Genomic DNA, 19,174 nt, shown 5'->3' on the forward strand with positions numbered 1-19,174 from the left:
AAAAAACACTGCAATAGAAAACCTCCTTCATGGATAAAGATAAGAATTTGCGCTTCTTGTTCTAGATGATTCACATTTAAGCCCTTATTTTTTGGAAAATGCTCACTCAACTACAAAGAAGAAAAAACTATAAAGATGCTATCAAAATGTGAACAGACTATATGGATGACAACGTGTAGTCCAGTCCCACATACATACGAGGCCAGTAAGGTTGTTATCTCTCAGCTCCAATCCCACCCTTGTTTTGTGCTACTGGGGCTGTGGTCTCTGCAAACCACATTTCAGGGAAGCACTACTGTTGAAAGCAGCACACTTCTGTTTGTTTTCTCCCCTGCATTCTTCCTCTAACTCACTAATGCCACCTGCTCAGTGTCTTCTACATGTGGCAGGAGTTCTAAGGTACTGAGTACATCTACTTCTATTTGACATACTTGCTTTGGTCCTCTTACGTAGTGCTGAAGTTCTCCAAGTATCTCCAAGAAACTGTGAAACCTCTGCAGTAAAATATCGACAAATACCCCATGAAAAGATGTTGACTGCGGTAGCAGAACCCACTGTTTACTATTAGGGCAGAAGTTATAATCTCACAGATTTTTAGATGCTTGGGCTGCTAACATACCCTTCACCTTCTAGGCATATGATTCTGCAAGCAACTTTGTGATTTCTAATGATGTGTATCAAAATGAAACAGGTAAATATCAAAGGGTGGAGCTGTTCACTCTCAACAGGAGCTTCTGGACCTCCAGTGTTCCTTCAGCCATCACCCCAAAGTCTCTAGGCTCAGAACAGATTCTGAATTAGGGTGATCTCTTGTCCTACCTCTGTTAGAAAATGAACACCTCCAGAGTCACTGCCAAGTCCACAGAGTATACCACATGGTCCTGCAACATAGTGGCAAGCTGCTGGCCACAGCTCCCAGGCACCAGTGTGCCCTCGACAGGCAGAAGTGGAGCCATTTCGGAAGGGCTTTTTGTTTCACCCCAAAGGATTAGTATGATAGCATTTATTAACAGTTCATCTCACAGATATAAAATGAGATATAAAAGTATGGTGTTTCTGTTCCTAACTGTTCAGGTGGTCAAATGCTAAAAGAAAACATAGCACTAACAAGTAAACTAATTTATCTTGGCTAGTCTTATTTAAAGTTGTGCTCAGTGAATTTCTCTAGACCTCCATCAGGCTGACTTTTGTTTTGAGTTTATTTTACTACAGCAAGTAATGGAAGTAATGGGATGTATTAATGGGGCACCTCTACAGTTACACCTGGATTGATTTTGCCATTAGTGGGCTTCATTTCATCACTAATGAAATCTTTGCTGTTGGAAACAAATGAAATAACTTATAAAGGAAACAGTATGAGCTAGAAAAAAAGCCTGCCTGCTCTGAAGCAGGGAAGATTTGACCCAGGTCCGGCTCTGCAAATGACCCAAATAGGTCACTGAAAACAAGTCATCTCTTTGTTGTCTACCTTCCGGCAGGCATAGAATGGCGAGTATGTTTTCATTTGATTGATATTTTTGAGCACAAGGCTTCTCTTGTCCCCCCATCCGAGGTCTGCACATGCGAGGGGTCATGTTAATGTGCATTTCCCAGATCAGTGCCCTCAACTCACAAATCTCCCAAGACAACAACTGGAAACCATCTCATCCAGGCTACTCCTGAGTTTCTGGGAAACCAAGGAAAAAATGAGTTCCCTTTATTTGCCTGAAGTTTGTTCCACTATAACGTCAGGAAACTAGCTGAGGTCTCCAAGATTTAAACAAGCACCACTAACCCCCTTCAGATAAACAGAAATGCAACTCTATGTAAATGTTCACTAAGAATATTTTACAGCACACTGAAATTAGTGGCTAAAGATGATGAAAGCCAAGAAAGTAATCTGCTCAGATGTTGCACTGAAATTGTCTCTAAATTAATTCCTTAAGTCCAAACCGGAATCTCAAACAAACACTGGTCTCTTATTACAAAGGCACTCTATGCTATGAGTGCCTTCAACAAATGCCATCTAAAGCTGTCTTGCACAAAACCTGTACATCCCAGATTCCAGCCCTGCACCCCCACCCGTTAAGTAGTAAACGAATTTTATTTGCTGAACAAATGTTAATGCCATTCTATGTTAATGGATAATGCTATGAAAAGCACCTAAGTATTACAGCACTGGAACCTTTAAGGATGAAATAGAGTGTAACTTAGAAAACTGCCTGTTAGAAACATATGTCAGCCATGAAGGCTTCTAGCCCTGACCACCTATCCTCACAGAACTCTTTTCTAATTTCTCCCTCAGTGAAGAGAATTTTGCAATAACACACAGATTTATTGGGTCCCAGGATTAAAACTCTCTGAGTAAGAATAAAAAGTAATTATATGTTAGAACACAATGTAATATTCAAATGACTTGAAAACAGTCACCTCAGCAAAAATGAGGAGGAGAGAAGCAGCAGCTCAAGATGAGGTTGATAACACAGGCTATAAAACCTCTAAATTTAACTGCATAAATGCATGATCTGGCACTTGCGAATCATAAACAGGTAGAAATGGGAAAACTCCCATTCACAACAAATTGCCTGAGTAGTTTCATTAATAAGCCAGGGGGACTTCTTCATCTAGTAAGTCAGCATAGTAGTTAAGAGACAGGTTACCCTGTAAGGTGTCTTCATTAGAATCCCAGTTCTACTACTTGCTAGGTGTGTGACCTTGGGCAAATTGTATTGAACTTCTCCTCACCCATTTCCTCATCTGTAAAATGGGAATGTTACCAATGCCTATCTCCCGAGGCAGCTGCCATGGTTAAATCACAGCTTAGAACTGTGCCGAAAACACAATGAATGCTCAGTAAACTTAGCTCTTCATCACTGGGTGGTTGCTATTGTATGTGGGATGTATTGCAATTGGAAAGGGAAGTGATAACCTTTCCTCCCAAGAAGTCTCTAAACTCATTGACTACATTTTCTGCTTTCTCTAGTTTGGCTTCTGCCCCCTCCACTCCATGGAAACAGCACTCACAAAAGTCCCCAGCAACGTTTCTGTGGCCTGATCCATTGGGTGGTTTTAGATCCTCATCTTTCTTGTCCTCTCAGAAACTCTCAACATCACTGAGCTTGAATCTCATTCCTTGGATTCCATGACTTTTCACTGTCATAATTTTCCCTCCACTTTTCTGGTCACTCTCTCTCACTTCCATTTCCCAGCGACTCTTCCTTCCCTGAGTCTCTAAAAGTCACAATTCAGATTTTCCCTGTTCGTTGGTCTCTCTCCAGAAAAATTTACCTATTTCTATGATGTTATTACCAATGACATACTAATTAATCCAAAATGTTGGTCTAACACCTCAGAACTCTGCTCTGACTTCCTGACCTTCAATACGTTATTCTATGTTCTCTATGTTTAGTTGAATGTTCCAAAGGCACATCAAACTCACCACGTCTAAAAATGAAATTATGATTTCCTCCCTCCTTGCAAACTAGGATCTCCCCTAATGTTTCCCATGGCCGTAAGCACGCCACCAAGCATCTCTCATCTGGATTCCCCCAAGAGCCTTCCACTCCCTCTTGCTTCTCCTTTTCCCAGTGGATCCCCTGTCCACAGCAGCCAGAGTGGGGCATTTAAACTGCTAATGTGATCACACCACTCTGCTCAAATGCTCAGCTGATCTGCGTCTTATAGGATCTATGACCTGGCTCCTTTTGCCTCTCTTGCTTAGCTTTATCTACTCATCAACCACTCTGGCTTTCTCTGCCCTTGAGGTCACAGTCTCAGAGGAAGGCTGGTGTGTGACAGATACACTACATATACCATGGGCGGTAACTGAGAAGGAGTCCTGTGCTTGTGTTTGGAGGGTAAGAGGGGTAGGTGATTTTGGAGAATGACTGATGTCAGGAAACACTGGGAATACTAACATGATCCCCTAGGAGCTCCCAAATACCAACTACTATGACTCACACTTTGCCTGACAAGTGGAAAGAGAGAGTAAAGGCTCCAGCTCAACTGGGTGCTACTGGTGCCACCATCATGTCTGTTTCCTCCTCATCAATCCCACCTCCCCTCCGGACTGCTGTTCATGGGGTTAGGAAGAGTAGAATTCGGAGCTCGGCTGCCTCCTAATCCAGCCACCATCTTTACTGCACTCTTGCACACACGTGCAGACTTCAGCCTTGCATAGGGACACAAATTAGTGATCTGGTGGGTCCATGTTCCCCTTCTGTTTCAGGCCTCATCTGAAGAGGGTCGTGGCACAGCGGCAGCACTGGTGATGGGAGGAAAGGAAGGACTGCATCGAGGGGGCATGAGGTTCTCATCAGTTCTCTTTAGAAAACAGTAATTATAAAGCTGTACGAGCTCTTGATTGTGGCACTCAGTTTTATTCGAATGGAATTTTGCTTTACCAAAACTCTATCCTTTCGGTATGTGAATTACTCAAGTCTTTATTCAAATTTCAAGCCCTGTTTGGAGAATAGAATAGGAAGGTCAAAGGATGGATTTCTTCCATATTCTCAGAAGGACCAAGAGAGAATAAGAAGTTAGAATTTTTCTACTTTGGGAAACCAAAGAGGGGACTGGTGTGTTTTGGTACTATCCTTTTGCAGACATAAACACCACAACCAATTAAAGGAAGATGGCTTAAAAATGTAATAGGTGGGTCAGGCATGGTGGCTCATGCCTGTAATCCCAGCACTTTGGGAGGCCGAGGCAGGCAGATCACAAGGTCAGGAGATCAAGACCATCCTGGCCAACATGGTGAAACTCTGTCTCTACTAAAAATATATAAAAATTAGCTGGGCGTGGTGGCATGTTCCTGTAATCCCAGCTTCTCAGGAGGCTGGGGCAGAAGAATCACTTCAACCAGGGAGTCAGAGGTTGCAGTAAGCTGAGATTATGCCACTGCACTCCAGCCTGGCAACAGAGCAAGACTCCGTCTCAAAAAGAAAAAAAAAAAGGAATATGTGAACTCCAAACATGAAAGTATGTTGAAAGAGAAAAACGAGAAAAACAGGAAAAGTTATATCAGCATCTCACGTTGACTGTTCGGAAACAAAGCCCCGGAAGAGAGACAATATAGATACAAAGTAACTATGTATTTTATTTAACATATACTTAAATGCCAGAAATGAAGCTGTCTGTTTTGACAATTGTTTTCTCTATAAATCTCTGCCAGAAAAAAAAAATCATTACGAATTCAACAAATCTCACCTCAATTAGTTATTCTGGTTCAACTTGAGACTTAGATTTATTTATGAAATCATGCTTTCCAGAAAGAAAAACATCAGGCTTTTTAAAATAGTTAACGTAAAATTTTAACCCACGTAATTATATTACTGTAGTTTACTAGCAATTAAAAAAAAGTGTGTAGGATGTCCAAAAGAAAAGACCGTATTAATTTTTTTTTTACAGTGAAATTCTGTACCATCTGGCCTAATTTGTGTTGGTGTTTTGCCCAGTGTAGTATCAGCTTTTTGAGAACTGTAAATCATTAGGTAACTCCCCTGAAAACATATGAGTGAAGAAAAAAATATGGGTTGATGACGAAATCCTGATCATATATCTGAATATTTGAGAAAACACTGAGCTGCACAACAGCTCAGTTGTGCAGATCTAAGTCATTCTGGGCACGAAACTGGTTCAGGGAGGGAACCCACAGTAAACACAGAGGGTGACAGCGAAAATACCATGTGAAACAATAGGGAAACGCAGTTCCAGATCCTGAGCATTACCTCTTTGTTAAGTGCTTCTGATTCCAATTAAGTTTACAGGAAAAATAACCAGGCAACCCTTGCCTGACTCAAAAAAAGTGCAGACTATTAAAGGATGCTTTTAAATAGCAGGGTGATAAATGGGGCATCTAAATGTGAGCACCAGCATATTTTTCATCTAAATTCTGTTCTAATGTCTTCCAGCTGATTACTTTAATAGGGTGTCACTTCAGTCTGTACAGAGGTGTCCAGAGGGGGCGCAGCTCCTAGATTACTAAAAGAAGTGTTGTTTCAAAAACTTATGTGACTAATCTCAGAAAAGGTAAATATCAGACAACAAAACTATGGGCTCCTTTATCATGGATTCACAGGTTTCCTTTTTATTTGGAGTCTATGTCCCACAGATTGATAAGACTGTTTAAAGAATAATCTTACCCGGATTATTTCTTCAACACAGCTGTTGTTTTCTCCAGATCTACTCTCCTGAAAGCAAAGGAAAAAAAAAATTAAGCCTGATGGCATAGATTGATGATCACAGAGAAGACACACAAGCTTCCAAATTAGTGTCCAAAAAAAAATATTAATTGAGTTATAGGTTGAGGAGATGTCTGCTGGGATTGACGGACAGGCTCCCTTCCCTGACAGCCAGGTCTCATTGTGGCTGCTGCTCCTCTGTCCCCAGCTGGAGCACCACACATGCATCCCAGAGGCTCAACTGTGGCCTCTCCAACCAGCCCACTTTAAGCATACAAAATGTGACCAGCGGGTATGAGCTCCACCCACCTTGGGCTCCACGAATGTGTGGAAACCGTGGCCTCTGCTACAACAGTGGATCCAATTTATCCACCAAATACATGCCATGGGCCTACCGAGTACCACAGTGGTTGCTACGGCTTAAGTAGAAGTCTGGTAGTGCCACTGCCCTCAGAGCCTAGGTTTACTGGTTTGATGGGGAGTAAACTGAAAGACCAAAAAGAGAAACAGCCTCTGGACGTTGGCCTGGCTTGTGGGGCGTCATGCTCGAGTCACTTGTTCTGTCACTCACGCTGCCCTGAGCTGGGCGGATGTGAAGACGCTTTGAGGTGCAGTGGCTTCAGGTCACAGCTGACTCTGGGGAGCATTTCAAGTTCCAGAGATTCTGTGTGGTCCCTGCTGGCTACCCAGCCAAGAGTGCTGGATGTGGATTTGTGGGGACACAGAAGCAGTGGATGGTGGTGAAATGTCTACTTGTGGTCTCAGGGAGATCACTTCTCTTGGTCCTACAATTCAGGTTGACATTCACCTAAACAACCTGAGACAGTGACAAGGATGTCGCTGTGACATCCCAGAATGAGGCTCTTCTCCAAGCCTACTCTCGCTTCCTCCTCACTGTTCTCTCTTGCCAGGAATGCTATCTGCACCTTTCCTGGGAATTAATTTCCTACTTAATTCCTAGTTAAGTCCTCCTTCGGACAGCAGCTTATTCACGACTTCCTCAGAGCGGTCACCCCTGACTCTGGAGTGCTTGCCCACAGCAGCCTCCACTTCTTCAGAGCCCTCACCACGACTGCAATTCAATAGTGAAGGCCCTAGTAATCTCCTGTCCCTCTAAAACATCAGCTCCCTGGATTTGGGGGCTCCCTGTCTTCCAGCACTGTGCTCCACACAACATGGGGCATATGCAATAACTACTGGCTGGTGTTAGGTGTATGAAGAAATGAAGGAGTTTACTTCCTGCAGTTCTGAGTGGCATGAGGCTCAACAGAATCCGCATTAGAACTTTAAAAATATTAAGAAGGCTCCCAGTGACCGTGCCATCACACTCTCCATGCCCTGTGTCTGCCAGCTCATTCCTTGTCCTAGGGTAGAGCAGTTCCTTTGAAACACTTTATTTTTCACTGAAGTAAAGGACTAGGGTGAAGGAAGATAAGTGAGGCTTGAAAGGGTCCCACACATGATTGAGACCTTCTCCTACCCAGAATTAGGGGATTTACTGAAGTCTCCCACCTGAAGCCCAGAAAGTTTACATGACTTGCCCAAGGTCACATAGAGTTACCATATAGTAATCTCTGCTTTAACTTTTTTTTTTTTGAGATAGAGTTTCACTCTTGTCACCCAGGCTGGAGTGCAATGGCGCGATCTCAGCTCACTGCAGCCTCCACCTCCTGGGTTCAAGCAATTCTCCTGCCTCCACCTCCTGAGTAGTTGGGATTGTAATCAGGTGCCTGCCATCATGCCCAGCTAATTTTTGTACTTTTAGTAGAGATGGGGTTTCACCATGTTGGCCAGGCTGGTCTTGTACTCCTGACCTCAGGTGACCCACTCGCCTCGACCTCCCAAAGGGCTGGAATTACAGGTGTGAGCCACTGTGCCTGGCCTATTTTAACTTTTGGAGGAACAGTCAAATTATTTTCCACAGTGGCTGTACCATTTCATATTCCCACCATCAATGTATGAGGATTCTAATTTCTCCACATTTTCGCTATTTTATTCTACTTTATAATAGCTATCCTAGAGGATATGAAATGGTATCTCATTGTGGTTTTGACCTGCATTTTCTTAATGACAAATGATGCTGAGCATCTTGTGTTATTGAACATTTGTTTATCTTCCTTGGAGAAATGTTTGTTCAAGTATTTTGCCCATGTTTTAATTGGGTTGTGTTTTTATTGCTTTATTGTAGGGGTTTTTTGTATATTTTGGATATTAGACCCTTAGCAGGTATATGATTTACAAATAGTTTCTTCCATTCTATCCGTTGTTTTTTCACTCTCTTGGTAGTGTTCCTGGGTGTACAAAACTTTAATTTTGATGAAGTCCAATTTGTCTGTTTTTTTTCTTCTGCTGTTCAAGCTTTTGAGTGTCATATCTAAGAAACCACTGCTAAATTCAAGCCGTGAAAATTTACCATTATGTTTGTTTTCTTTCAAGAGTTTTAGACAGTTTTAGCTCTTTTATATAGGTCTTTGACAACAATAGTCTGGGAACTTTTAGGTGAAGTTTATTTTCCTCTTATTTGGTGAATTTTCATTTAAATGGAATGCTCTCTTTTTGCTGCATTCTAGTCAGATCATTAAAAAATCAACAACAAAATGTGCAAGGCACAGCTACTGTTACTAGCAGTGCATGAAGAGAATATGTCTATCTGTCCTTGTAAGCCAAGAAAAAGAGTGTTCAATATCATGACACCAATGCTTTTACTAATACTTCACACCCTTTCCTATACTCATCCTTCCGTTTTCACAAAAGCTTGAGTTGACCACACGCTTATCACAAACTTTCACTCCCATCCCCAATTCCTTACCCTGGGACTGTTCTGGAAATGTCGCCATTCTGACACTCTAATAAAACTGGATCAGAGAGCTCTTTTGGAACCTGCTCCTTTTCTAGGGAAGCCTGAGGTGACCATCACAAAGGTTATATAGGAAAGTCTCAGTTGGGCCAGGGCTTGATGGTGACTTAGAAGGATTTCCTTTGGCGTTCATGGTGGGAATGAGTGGTCTGAATTGGAAAATGTACTGTCAAACCTACAAGCATTAATCACATCTCTTACCCTACTTCTAAGTCCCAGCCATTTCCTACTGTGTAACATGCTGGCAGGGCAAATGCTGAATTCTCAATGTGCTTTATTTTTCACCGTAAAACAATCAAGAAAAACTGGACCTCATGTTCTCCTGGTGGAATCACCCAGATATAACAGCATACTAAAAAGACTGTTCAAAGTAAACTTTGGGTTTGATTCCTTAAAGCTAAGCTTCCTTGAATGTCACACTTTAATTTCTTTTGATGTAGTTTATATAAATGACAGGTTGCTTTTGTAACTATCTCCCCTATAACCCTATAAATTTCAACTGTCCTACTCTGATAAGGAAATGCAGTGAGAGAGAAATGCAGGATCGATGCCCTATTAGATACTTCTCTCAACACTGGAGACACGTACGTAGGATCTTTACACTAAGTCTTCTTTATGGCAGCTCCAACCACAAGCCTGGATGGTCTGGACAGACATTCCCTACAAGGAAGACCATCTGTAAAGCTAAGGAGGTGGTAGAAGTAAAGCCAGAATGAGGGACCTCTAAGAACAGTCTCAGAAAGTCCTGGCGTTAAATTACAATATGGACAGTCTTTGGCAGAGGCACCGCTTGAATCTTTTCAGAACACTGAGAAACGTTCTGGGGACTCAAGAAGGGTACCACATTGGTTTGAATCTCCAGGACCCCATTTAGATTAGGGTAAATCCATGGGGCATGGTATTGTAGAAAATCTGAATGGGAAAGAACGCTGGAGCTCCTTTCAGGCCAAGTCAATGACTTTAGCCGATGAAGACACTGTGCCTCAGAGAAGTGAAGCGCTCTGTCCAAAAATCATCTGGCAGCAAGGTGCAGTTGAGGCAGAATCTACTCGCATTTCAACAGCAGCTCAGTGAGTTCTCCACTATCTCATGCTGCCTCCCTCAGCTCAATATCTAGAGCTGGCTCATGTTGAGGTAACTTGCATGCCCACAGTACGGAAATAAAAGAATGCAGATAGTATTGGGGTAAATTTCCTTCTCCTTTCCACGTGACAAATTCCTCAGCGCTTGATCATTGCTTCTCACTAGCTAATCTCCAACACCACATATGTAGACCAAAGGTGGAAGAGAGGAGAGGGGAAGTGGCGAGACAAGGTCAAATCTACTACCCCTTCTGTGACATTAAAAAATAAGGAATAAGGGTTTGTGTCCTTAGGAGTAGGAGGATGGAATTTCATCTTGTCTTTTCCAAATATACAGAAAGGGTGGGTAGGTAGGTAGATAGGGTTGGGGTTGGGGGATCTGGGGGACCTTTTACCTTCTTGAAGTCTTTCTCAAATCTGGTTTCAGCTGCAGTTGTGTGCTTAGTTTGATTGTATTTACATTTTGAAAACTTTCCATGTTTATGAACAAGATTAAAATATGCATGTAATTTACATCTCCAAATTCGTGTTTATATTTTTCACAATAAAGTAACTGCTTTCCTTGGAAAGGTACCCACTGAGAAGGAGGGCTGCACAATGCACATTTTAATTACTCTGTATTTTTTGAGGGGTTGTAGCTGTTGTTTCATGCTGAGTTGCTGAGCCATTGCTCCGTATTTACGCTGACTTTGATGAACCCACCTCATTTTCCTACTGTTACATATTGAAATCTGTCATAACAGTCTCACCTCATTGAACCTCCAACTAAACTTCAATTAAAAGCTAGCAACCCCAGCTGATTCCCCTCCTCTACAGTGCTGCCTATCATGTGATTTCCCTAAATCCTACCATTTAAATGTACATGCCACACACTGCCAGGAAATGTAAAGAACTATGCTGTGGGTAAGCATAGCTCGGGGAATAGCCAGGAGCATCCATCCCTGATGGTGGAAGTCCCTAATTACCATGCCAAGCACAGAACATAGGAAGAAGTAGGGCTTAAAGAGAGAGTGTGATCAAATCAGTGGGAAAGAAATGGCATTTCATTGCAGAGATGAGATGCACATGCCCTCATTTTTGAAAATAGTTTAACTCTTTATCAAACACATTTCAGGTGGAATTTGCATTCTAAAATACTACTACTTTCAAGTCGCAATGCCTTTGTTTAACTGCAAGCACTCAAAATACCCTCAAGCATTCTCTTCAAGGCTCCTGCAGAACTACTTTTAAAACAATCTGTTCTTGATTTATGGAAAAAAAAAAAACCTGACACAAAAAATTAGGTATGCTGTCAGTGCCACAAAAGCATTGGTGAGGATCTGAGCTCAAATGCAGGGACCATCATAATTCCATGGGAAGGCCATCCCTGCAATTATGCCTCCTGCCTTACCTTTAAGGACAGGGTCACTTGTGAATAGAGGCAGACAGCCAGTTCTCTCCCAAATTCAGCCTGTCTCACATCTAAACCTGTGCAGTCCCCTGCCACGGGCTTCACTCTGCTCCCACTCCCCAAGCTAGAAGCCCAGCTGCCTCTGGTCCTCCTCTGATCCTGCTGTTTCCACCATCATCTACATAGGTAGATGAGGAAAATGCAGAGGAAAAATATGCAAACAGCCAGAGCTTTAACAGAGCATCAAAATAAGATATGCTAGGAAAAAGGAGGAGAAATAGAATTACAATAGTTAGAAGTATTTAATCCATCCCCATTTTTCCTAACAGACAAAGGATACAAAAGTTCAGCTTTAATACTCAATTTTAGTGTTCTTTTAAAGTATTGTATCACCAAGAGAAAATAAGTAAACTGTATTCATATCAGCCTGCAGAGTTTTTATTGTAAACCTAGAAAAACTGAAAATACTCCACTGTTATTTTAAGATCAGATTAATAATTATATTAGTCGAATATAAACTAAAGTCAAATCTCAATAGCTCTCCTGTGTAGCAGTAATAAACAATAAAAATACAAAAAAAATCCCATTCACAATTTAAGAAAAATAAATAAGGATAACCTCAACAAGAAATGTTTGAGATTTCTTTTTAAAACTTCGAGTTAGCCAGGCATGGTGGTGCACGCCTGTAGTTCCAGCTTCTCTGGAGGCTGAGGCAGGACAATATCTTGAACCCAGGAGGGGAAGGTTGCAGTGAACCGAGATCGTTCCACTGAACTCCAGCCTGGCTGACAGTGAGACTCCGTCTCAGAAACAACAACAACAACAACAACAACAACAACAACAACAACAAAAAAAAAAAAAAAAAAAAAAAGAAGAAGAAGAAGAAGAAGAAGAAGAAAGAAAAGAAAAGAAAAGAAAAAACTTCAGAGTTTTACTGAAAGTTACAAAAAAAAGACCTGAAAGGGACTGAGCTAGACTTCTCAGGTAACTCCCAATTCTAATAGATAATACAAAGCTAAATCAATATACGAAGAGGGATAAACCACAGACTACATTAACTTTAAAAAAATTATTGAGGCAAAATTCAAATAACATAAAATCTACCACTTGAAAGCAAACAATTTAGGGGCATTTAGTCCATCCGCAGTGTTGTAAACCATAATCACCTCTATTTGGTTCTGAACTATTTCCACTGTTTCAAAGTAAAATCCTGCACCCAATGAGTAGTTTCTCCCCATTCCCCACTAACATGTGAACCCTTTTTTTTTTTGAGATGGAGTCTTGCTCTATCACCCGGGCTGGAGCACAGTGGTGCCATCTCAGCTCACTGCAGCCTCCACCTTCCCATTTCAAGTGGTTCTCCTGCCTCAGCCTCCCGAGTAGCTGAGATTACAGGCATGCATTGCCACACCCTAATTTTTGTATTTTCAGTAGAGATGGCGTTTCACCATGTTGGCCAGGTTGGTCTCAAACTCCTGACCTCAGGTGATCCTCCTGCCTCGGTCTCCCAAAGTGCTGGGATTACATGCATGAGCCACTGTGCCTGGCCTATTTTTTTACAATGATTTTACTGTATTAATACATTTTACACTGCTCTGAAAAGAAGAAAATGAGAAAATGTTCACGGGTACCACTTGCTTGTATTGGTATATTTTCCAGTGGATGTGCTGCCTCTCATTTACGTGTTTCTGACCAGTTCCTAGCAAAGAACTCAGTACAACAGAGCAAGCATTCAATTATATTTAGTAGCCGATACACCCAAAAAAAAAAAAAAAAAAAAAAGATTATTTACAAAGTGAAAGTCCTTAACCTTATAAGAATAACACTGGTTATCTACATTACAAAAAAGTCTTTGCTTTAATCCAAAAACTATAACAGGAGAAAACCACCAATGATGTTCTAAATTCTTAGAACATCAACATCTATTTACTTCATTAAAATCAGCTTATACTCATTATACAGAAACCATTAGCAGTCATTTGACTTCCCTAATTCCTACATTGGTACCTGTAAATTACAGAGTAAGTATTAGCTTTGCATTAACAGGCAATATTGTTAAAGAGTTAATATTTTCTATCAGATATTTAGCAATAGGACAAGGTCTTTCAATTATGTTATTATTTTTATGAACAGAAATTAGTAATCTGAATCAGAGCTTGTAATTAAAAGTACGTTTGGTTTTCAGAATGTTAAGTGGTCTGTCAGCGTGCTGACGATGTCAAGAACCTATTGGTGGCATAAAGAGATGAGAAACAGAGACAGTGATTTCATATCCTGATCATTAATTGGTATCGAGTGCTTATCCATGGGGTCATGTCTCAGCAAAGTGCTGCAGTACTGTCTACTGGTGTCATCTTCCACACTGCTCTGCCAACACTGGGCCAAGAAACCATGTTACAGTGCTTCCCACTTGTAACTTGACATTGACAAGAATACTTTGAGATTTCTGTGTTCTTTTCACCTAAAACTCTGCAGTCATTAATCTTACTAAGAAGAGGATCACACAGGTTCAGACAAGAGTGACAATGCTGAAGTCGTTTAACTCTCACATTATAGGCAAACTTCAGCGAGACTTTTATTTATTTATTTATTTTGAGACAGAGTCTCGCTCTGTCACCCAGGCTGGAGTGCAATGGCGCAATCTGTGCTCACTGCAACCTCCGTCTCCCAGGCTGAAGTAATTCTCCTGCCTCAGCCTCCCGAGTAGCTGGGATTATAGGCGCACAGCACCACATCAGTTAATTTTTGTATTTTTAGTAGAGAAAGGGTTTCATCATGTTGCCCAGGCTGGTCTTGAACTCCTGACCTCAAGTGATCCATCCTCCTTGGCCTCCCAAAGTGCTGGGATTAAGGCATGAGTTACCACACCCAGCTTGGTGAAACTTTTTAAATGTATCATTTGCTCTTGAACATTTTCCTTAATCTTTATTTTTACTTTATTTTACTTGATTTATTTTTGAGATGGAGTTTCGCTCTTGTTGCCCAGGCTGGAGTGCAATGTTGCAACTCTGGCTCACGGTAACCTCCACCTCCTGAATTCAAGTGATTCTCCTGCCTCAGTCTCCTGAGTAGCTGGGATTATAGGTGCCTGCCACCAGGCCCGGTTAATTTTTGTTTTTTTTTTAGTAGAGATGAGGTTTCACCATATTGGCCAGGCTGGTCTCGAACTCCTAACTTCAGCTGATGTGCCCAACTTGGCCTTCCAAAGTGCTGGGATTACAGGTGTGAGCCACCATGCCTGGCCAACTATGCTCCTGAATCCTTATATAATTCCATTTACATAATCTAATATATTTTTTAAAGGGATGATGGGACATGTACATGAAAAGATACTTGACGATCACTTACAGTCAGTTTTCTAATCACGCAATTCTGAACACAATAGCTTGCAAGATGAACAGAGTAATCCAATGTGGCTAAAGAAACTAACCATTTAAAGATCCTACTTAGCACTGTTCTAATTTGTGTCCCACAGTAAGATGGATAATCAATTCCCTTTTAGCCATGAATGGAAATGACCACTGTAAATGGTAAAAGTGCTGCTGCATATTTGACGATACTCTATTTGGCATATTCTATTAATTTTATTTAAGCATTTTGCTAAAAGAGGTAAAGTGCAGACTCACAAATCACCCTTTCTATTTCACATTCTTTATGGATCTTTCTCTCCATTATCATCTGACCTTCCCCATGGGGTCTCAGTTCTTCCTAACCCCTACAACAAAGCTCATTCTGCATACTCAACATCAGCAACTTCTGCGTATGCTCTGTGAGGAGATATGCTAGAAATAAATGCTGAATAAATAAATCCAGCGGAAATCAGCCAGAGCACGGGGGGCAAGGCTTATCTGAGAGGCGGGAGCAGGTAGCAATGGAAAACAAGAGCGAGAAACTGGCACTATTTTTTGTTGTTTGTTTGCTGAAGAATTTTTCAATACTCTTATATTTTTAAACTGATCTATCTACAACACCCTGCTTAAAGAGCTTTTTCTTTTTTTAATTTATAAACATTTATAGCATTTCATTTGTTTTATTTTTATTATAAATTAATTGTTTTTTGGAGATGGAGTCTTGCTCTTTTGCCCACGTTAGAGTGCAATGGAATGATCTCGGCTTACTGCAACCTCTGCCTTCCAGGTTCAAGCAATTCTCCTGCCTCAGCTTCCTGAGTAGCTGGGACTACAGGTGCATGCCACTACCCTTAGCTAATTTTTTTGTATTTTAGTAAAGATGAGGTTTCAGTGTGTTTCTGGTCTCAAACTCCTGAGCTCAGGGAATCCACTCATCTTTCTTCCAAAGTGCTAGGATTACAGGTATGAGCCACTGCACCTGGCCTATTACTTTTTTTTGAGACGAAGTTTCCCTTGTTGGCCAGGCTGAAAGGCAATGGCGCAATCTCAACTCACTGCAACCTCCACCTCCTGGCTTCAAACAATTCTCCTGCCTCAGCCTCCTGAGTAACTGGGATTACAGGCGCCCACCACCATGCTCAGCTAGGTTTTTTTTCTTTTGAGATGGAGTCTTGCTCTGTCACCCAAGTTGGAATGCAATGGCTCAATGTCTGCTAACTGCAACCTCTGCCTCTCTGGTTCAAGTGATTCTCCTGCTTCAGTCTCCTGAGTAGCTGGGATTACAGGTGCATGCCACCATGACCAGCCAATTTTTATATTTTTAGTAGAGACAGGGTTTCACCACGTTGGTCAGGCTGGTCTCAAACTCCTAACCTCATGATCTACCCGCCTCGGCCTCCCAAAGTACTGTGATTACAGAAGTAAGCCACTGCACCCAGCCAATTTTTGTATTTTTAGTAGAGACGGGGTTTTGCCATGTTGGCCCGGCTGGTCCTGAATTCCTGACCTTTGGCTCATGCCTGTAATCCCAACACTTTGGGAGGCCAAGGCAGGTGCATTTTCATTTTTTATTCTACTGGTATAGCTTTACTGTTAGTCTTGGGAAAATATTTGCAGGATATGAAGAGAGCTATTATAGTGGCAATGGATTTTATCTTTTCCCTTCCACTCCTAAAAATGTTCATATTCTTGAAAAACAAGTTGTGTGTTCCAGTAAAAGGCAGAGAGTCTTTCTGCTTGTAGAACTTGGGGTATCTGGGGCTGAATCCAGATACTAATTCTCACATGTGTCCCCTCTCCTTTTTGAGAGCTGACTTTAGAACGTCTCAGCAGTGACTGCTGACCATTGAATTTTCACATAAACCATCACCAGACAAAGTCAGCCCCAGGTGACGCTGCTCAGCAACTCAGAAGGGAAGGGAGGCTTCAGAACTGCTGAAGTCATTCCAAAGCCTCTGGGTGGAACCCAAGGAGAAGACAATCTCTCTGTATCTCCACACCCACACTAGTATTATAAAACTCCATGGTATTGTAATCCAAAGGGAGAAAAAACACTTGTACCAAACAAAAGGATCAATAAGAAATAGACATCACAGGCTGGGCATGGTGGCTCATGCCTGTAATCCCAGCACTTTGGGAGGCCAATGTGGAAGTATCACCTGAGGTCAGGAGTCCAAGCCCAGCCAACATGCTGAAACCCCATCTCCACTAAAATTAGCTGAGCATGGTGGTGTGTGCTGGTAATCCCAGCTACTTGGATGGCTGACGTGGGAGAATTGCTTGAACCTGGGAGGTAGAGGTTACCATAAGCCAAAATCATGCCACTACAACTCTAGCCTGGGTGACAGAGCCAGACTCTTGACTCAAAAAAAAAAAAAACAAAAAAAAACTGGCTGGGTGCGGTGGCTCAAGCCTGTAATCCCAGCACTTTGGGAGGCCGAGGCAGGCGGATCACAAGGTCAAGAGATCGAGACCATCCTGGTCAACATGGTGAAGCCCCGTCTCTACTAAAAATACAAAAAATTAGCTGGGCATGGTGGTGCGTGCCTGTGATCCCAGTTACTCAGGAGGCTGAGGCAGGATAATTGCCTGAACCCAGGAGGCGGAGGTTGTGGTGAGCCGAGATCGCGCCATTGCACTCCAGCCTGGGTAACAGGAGCGAAACTCTGTCTCAAAAAAAAAAAAAAAAAAAGTAGATATCGCATGTAAAATATACTGAGATTATTCTAGCATGATTCTATCTGGACAGAATGCAGACATTCCCTCTTCACTCACACTGTGTGTGAGATCCTCCAAGTACAGGAAGAGCTGGAAAGAAAAACACGTGCTTAGGTCACTTTTTGGCTTTACAACCTTTGGCTTCTCTCAAGGGAATATTAGAGTATAGAACTGATCATAAGGCAAATTTCTGCACCAAGAACTTACCTTTGCAATGGAGAAAAGTTTGTGTTTACTCAATATAAAATAAATTCACTAAAAAGGCTTGTAATCCAACTAAAACATACCCAAGATGATGTTGGAACAATCTAACAAAAAATGATCATTTTGTGATAAACACCCATAAGAGCAGTCAAATTATGTCAGAAAGTGTAAATGAAAAATTGTCATGGTTATTTTCTATCTAACACCATGATTTAAAAGGCTTACAGAAAAATAAAATTAAAAAAATCATTCCGTTATCTCTCAAATCTCCTCTCCAACATAATGATGCTAAGGAATAATGGGCTTGATTATGGACTTGATTTCTAGCACTGGGGAAGTAGATGGTTTTTAGAACTACTTCCATTAGGCTGAAAAAAAGAGGACACGTGGAAACCTAGCAGTAGTAAAGGAGTAAACGATACAGACTATTTAATGCAGCATGCAACCAAATGGGGGACCTGCAGAATCTGCAAGGTAGTCTAAAGAGTGAACCTAAGAAAAGGCTGGCTACTGCCTAGGTGGACGGTGTAGTGTGAAATGGCACAAAATCAATGGATGATAGAGAAAAGCATGATTCCACTTCTACCTCGTTTCTGCCTGCCCACCATAAACCATCCTCAAAGTTACAAGCAGAACAAATTAAAAGAGGACTCACCCAAGTTAGGTGGCCATTGTAAGGGAATATTTTAACCACTTTACATGGTAGCCATGGAGAAAACGCACGAATGGCATTGGAGGGACCAGCAGATACAGTCACAGAACAACTCTCTGAAGGAAACCACAGCCATATCAGGAAAAGGCCAATGTACTAGACTCTTCCCTAAGGTAGAATCCCCAAACTGCAGACTAATTGTTGCTGGGTCTGAAAAATCACCAGAGGCTGTGTGTTGCAGTAGGCAGGACCTTTGCAAACCCAATTCTGCCATTACTTACATGTGTCCTCCCAGCAGGGCAGTCATCTGACTTCTCTAGACCATATGTTTTTCATTTTAGAACAGAGACAAAAGCAGCACCTACCAAATGTGAGGGCTAAAAATGAGGCAATGCAATAAAGCATTTAGCAAGGTGCCTACTACATAACAGTTGATCAGCATATAAATGCAATTATTTTATTTTAGAATTACATAGAAAGTATTTTCGTATTTAGGAAAGCAAGCAATGGTTACTAGCAGGCAACAAGAATGCAGGAGAACCAGATGATGTTATCTCTACCATTTTCCCCTGGTTTTAAATGTAATGTGTTTAGATTTCTGCAAGATCGATCTCCCAGTGCGTAGAAGGAGATGATGGATTGGTTGCTCATACAGCTGGACGGACTGGTAGCTAATTGAACAACCATGCCTAAAGGAGTATTGCTCAACAAATATTTTACTGTGTGCTTACTATGTCCGGCATGTCCTATATGCTAGGGA

General features: G+C 41.6%; 1 protein-coding gene across 5 annotated transcripts in view; it reads right to left on the reverse strand.

The window, feature by feature from the left end:
* AFF3 (ALF transcription elongation factor 3) overlaps positions 1-19,174 on the reverse strand; it is a 613,873-nt gene that overhangs the window by 302,453 nt on the left and 292,246 nt on the right. For all 5 annotated transcript variants that reach the window (XM_010352080.3, XM_074404166.1, XM_074404177.1 and 2 more), the window contains one exon: positions 6,123-6,170. In XM_010352080.3, coding sequence (XP_010350382.3) covers positions 6,123-6,170 — 48 coding nt within the window. The remainder of the gene's footprint in view (positions 1-6,122; positions 6,171-19,174) is intronic.

The sequence above is a fragment of the Saimiri boliviensis genome, chromosome 1 (genome assembly GCF_048565385.1).
Source record: "Saimiri boliviensis isolate mSaiBol1 chromosome 1, mSaiBol1.pri, whole genome shotgun sequence".
NCBI classification, from domain to species: Eukaryota; Metazoa; Chordata; class Mammalia; order Primates; family Cebidae; genus Saimiri; species Saimiri boliviensis.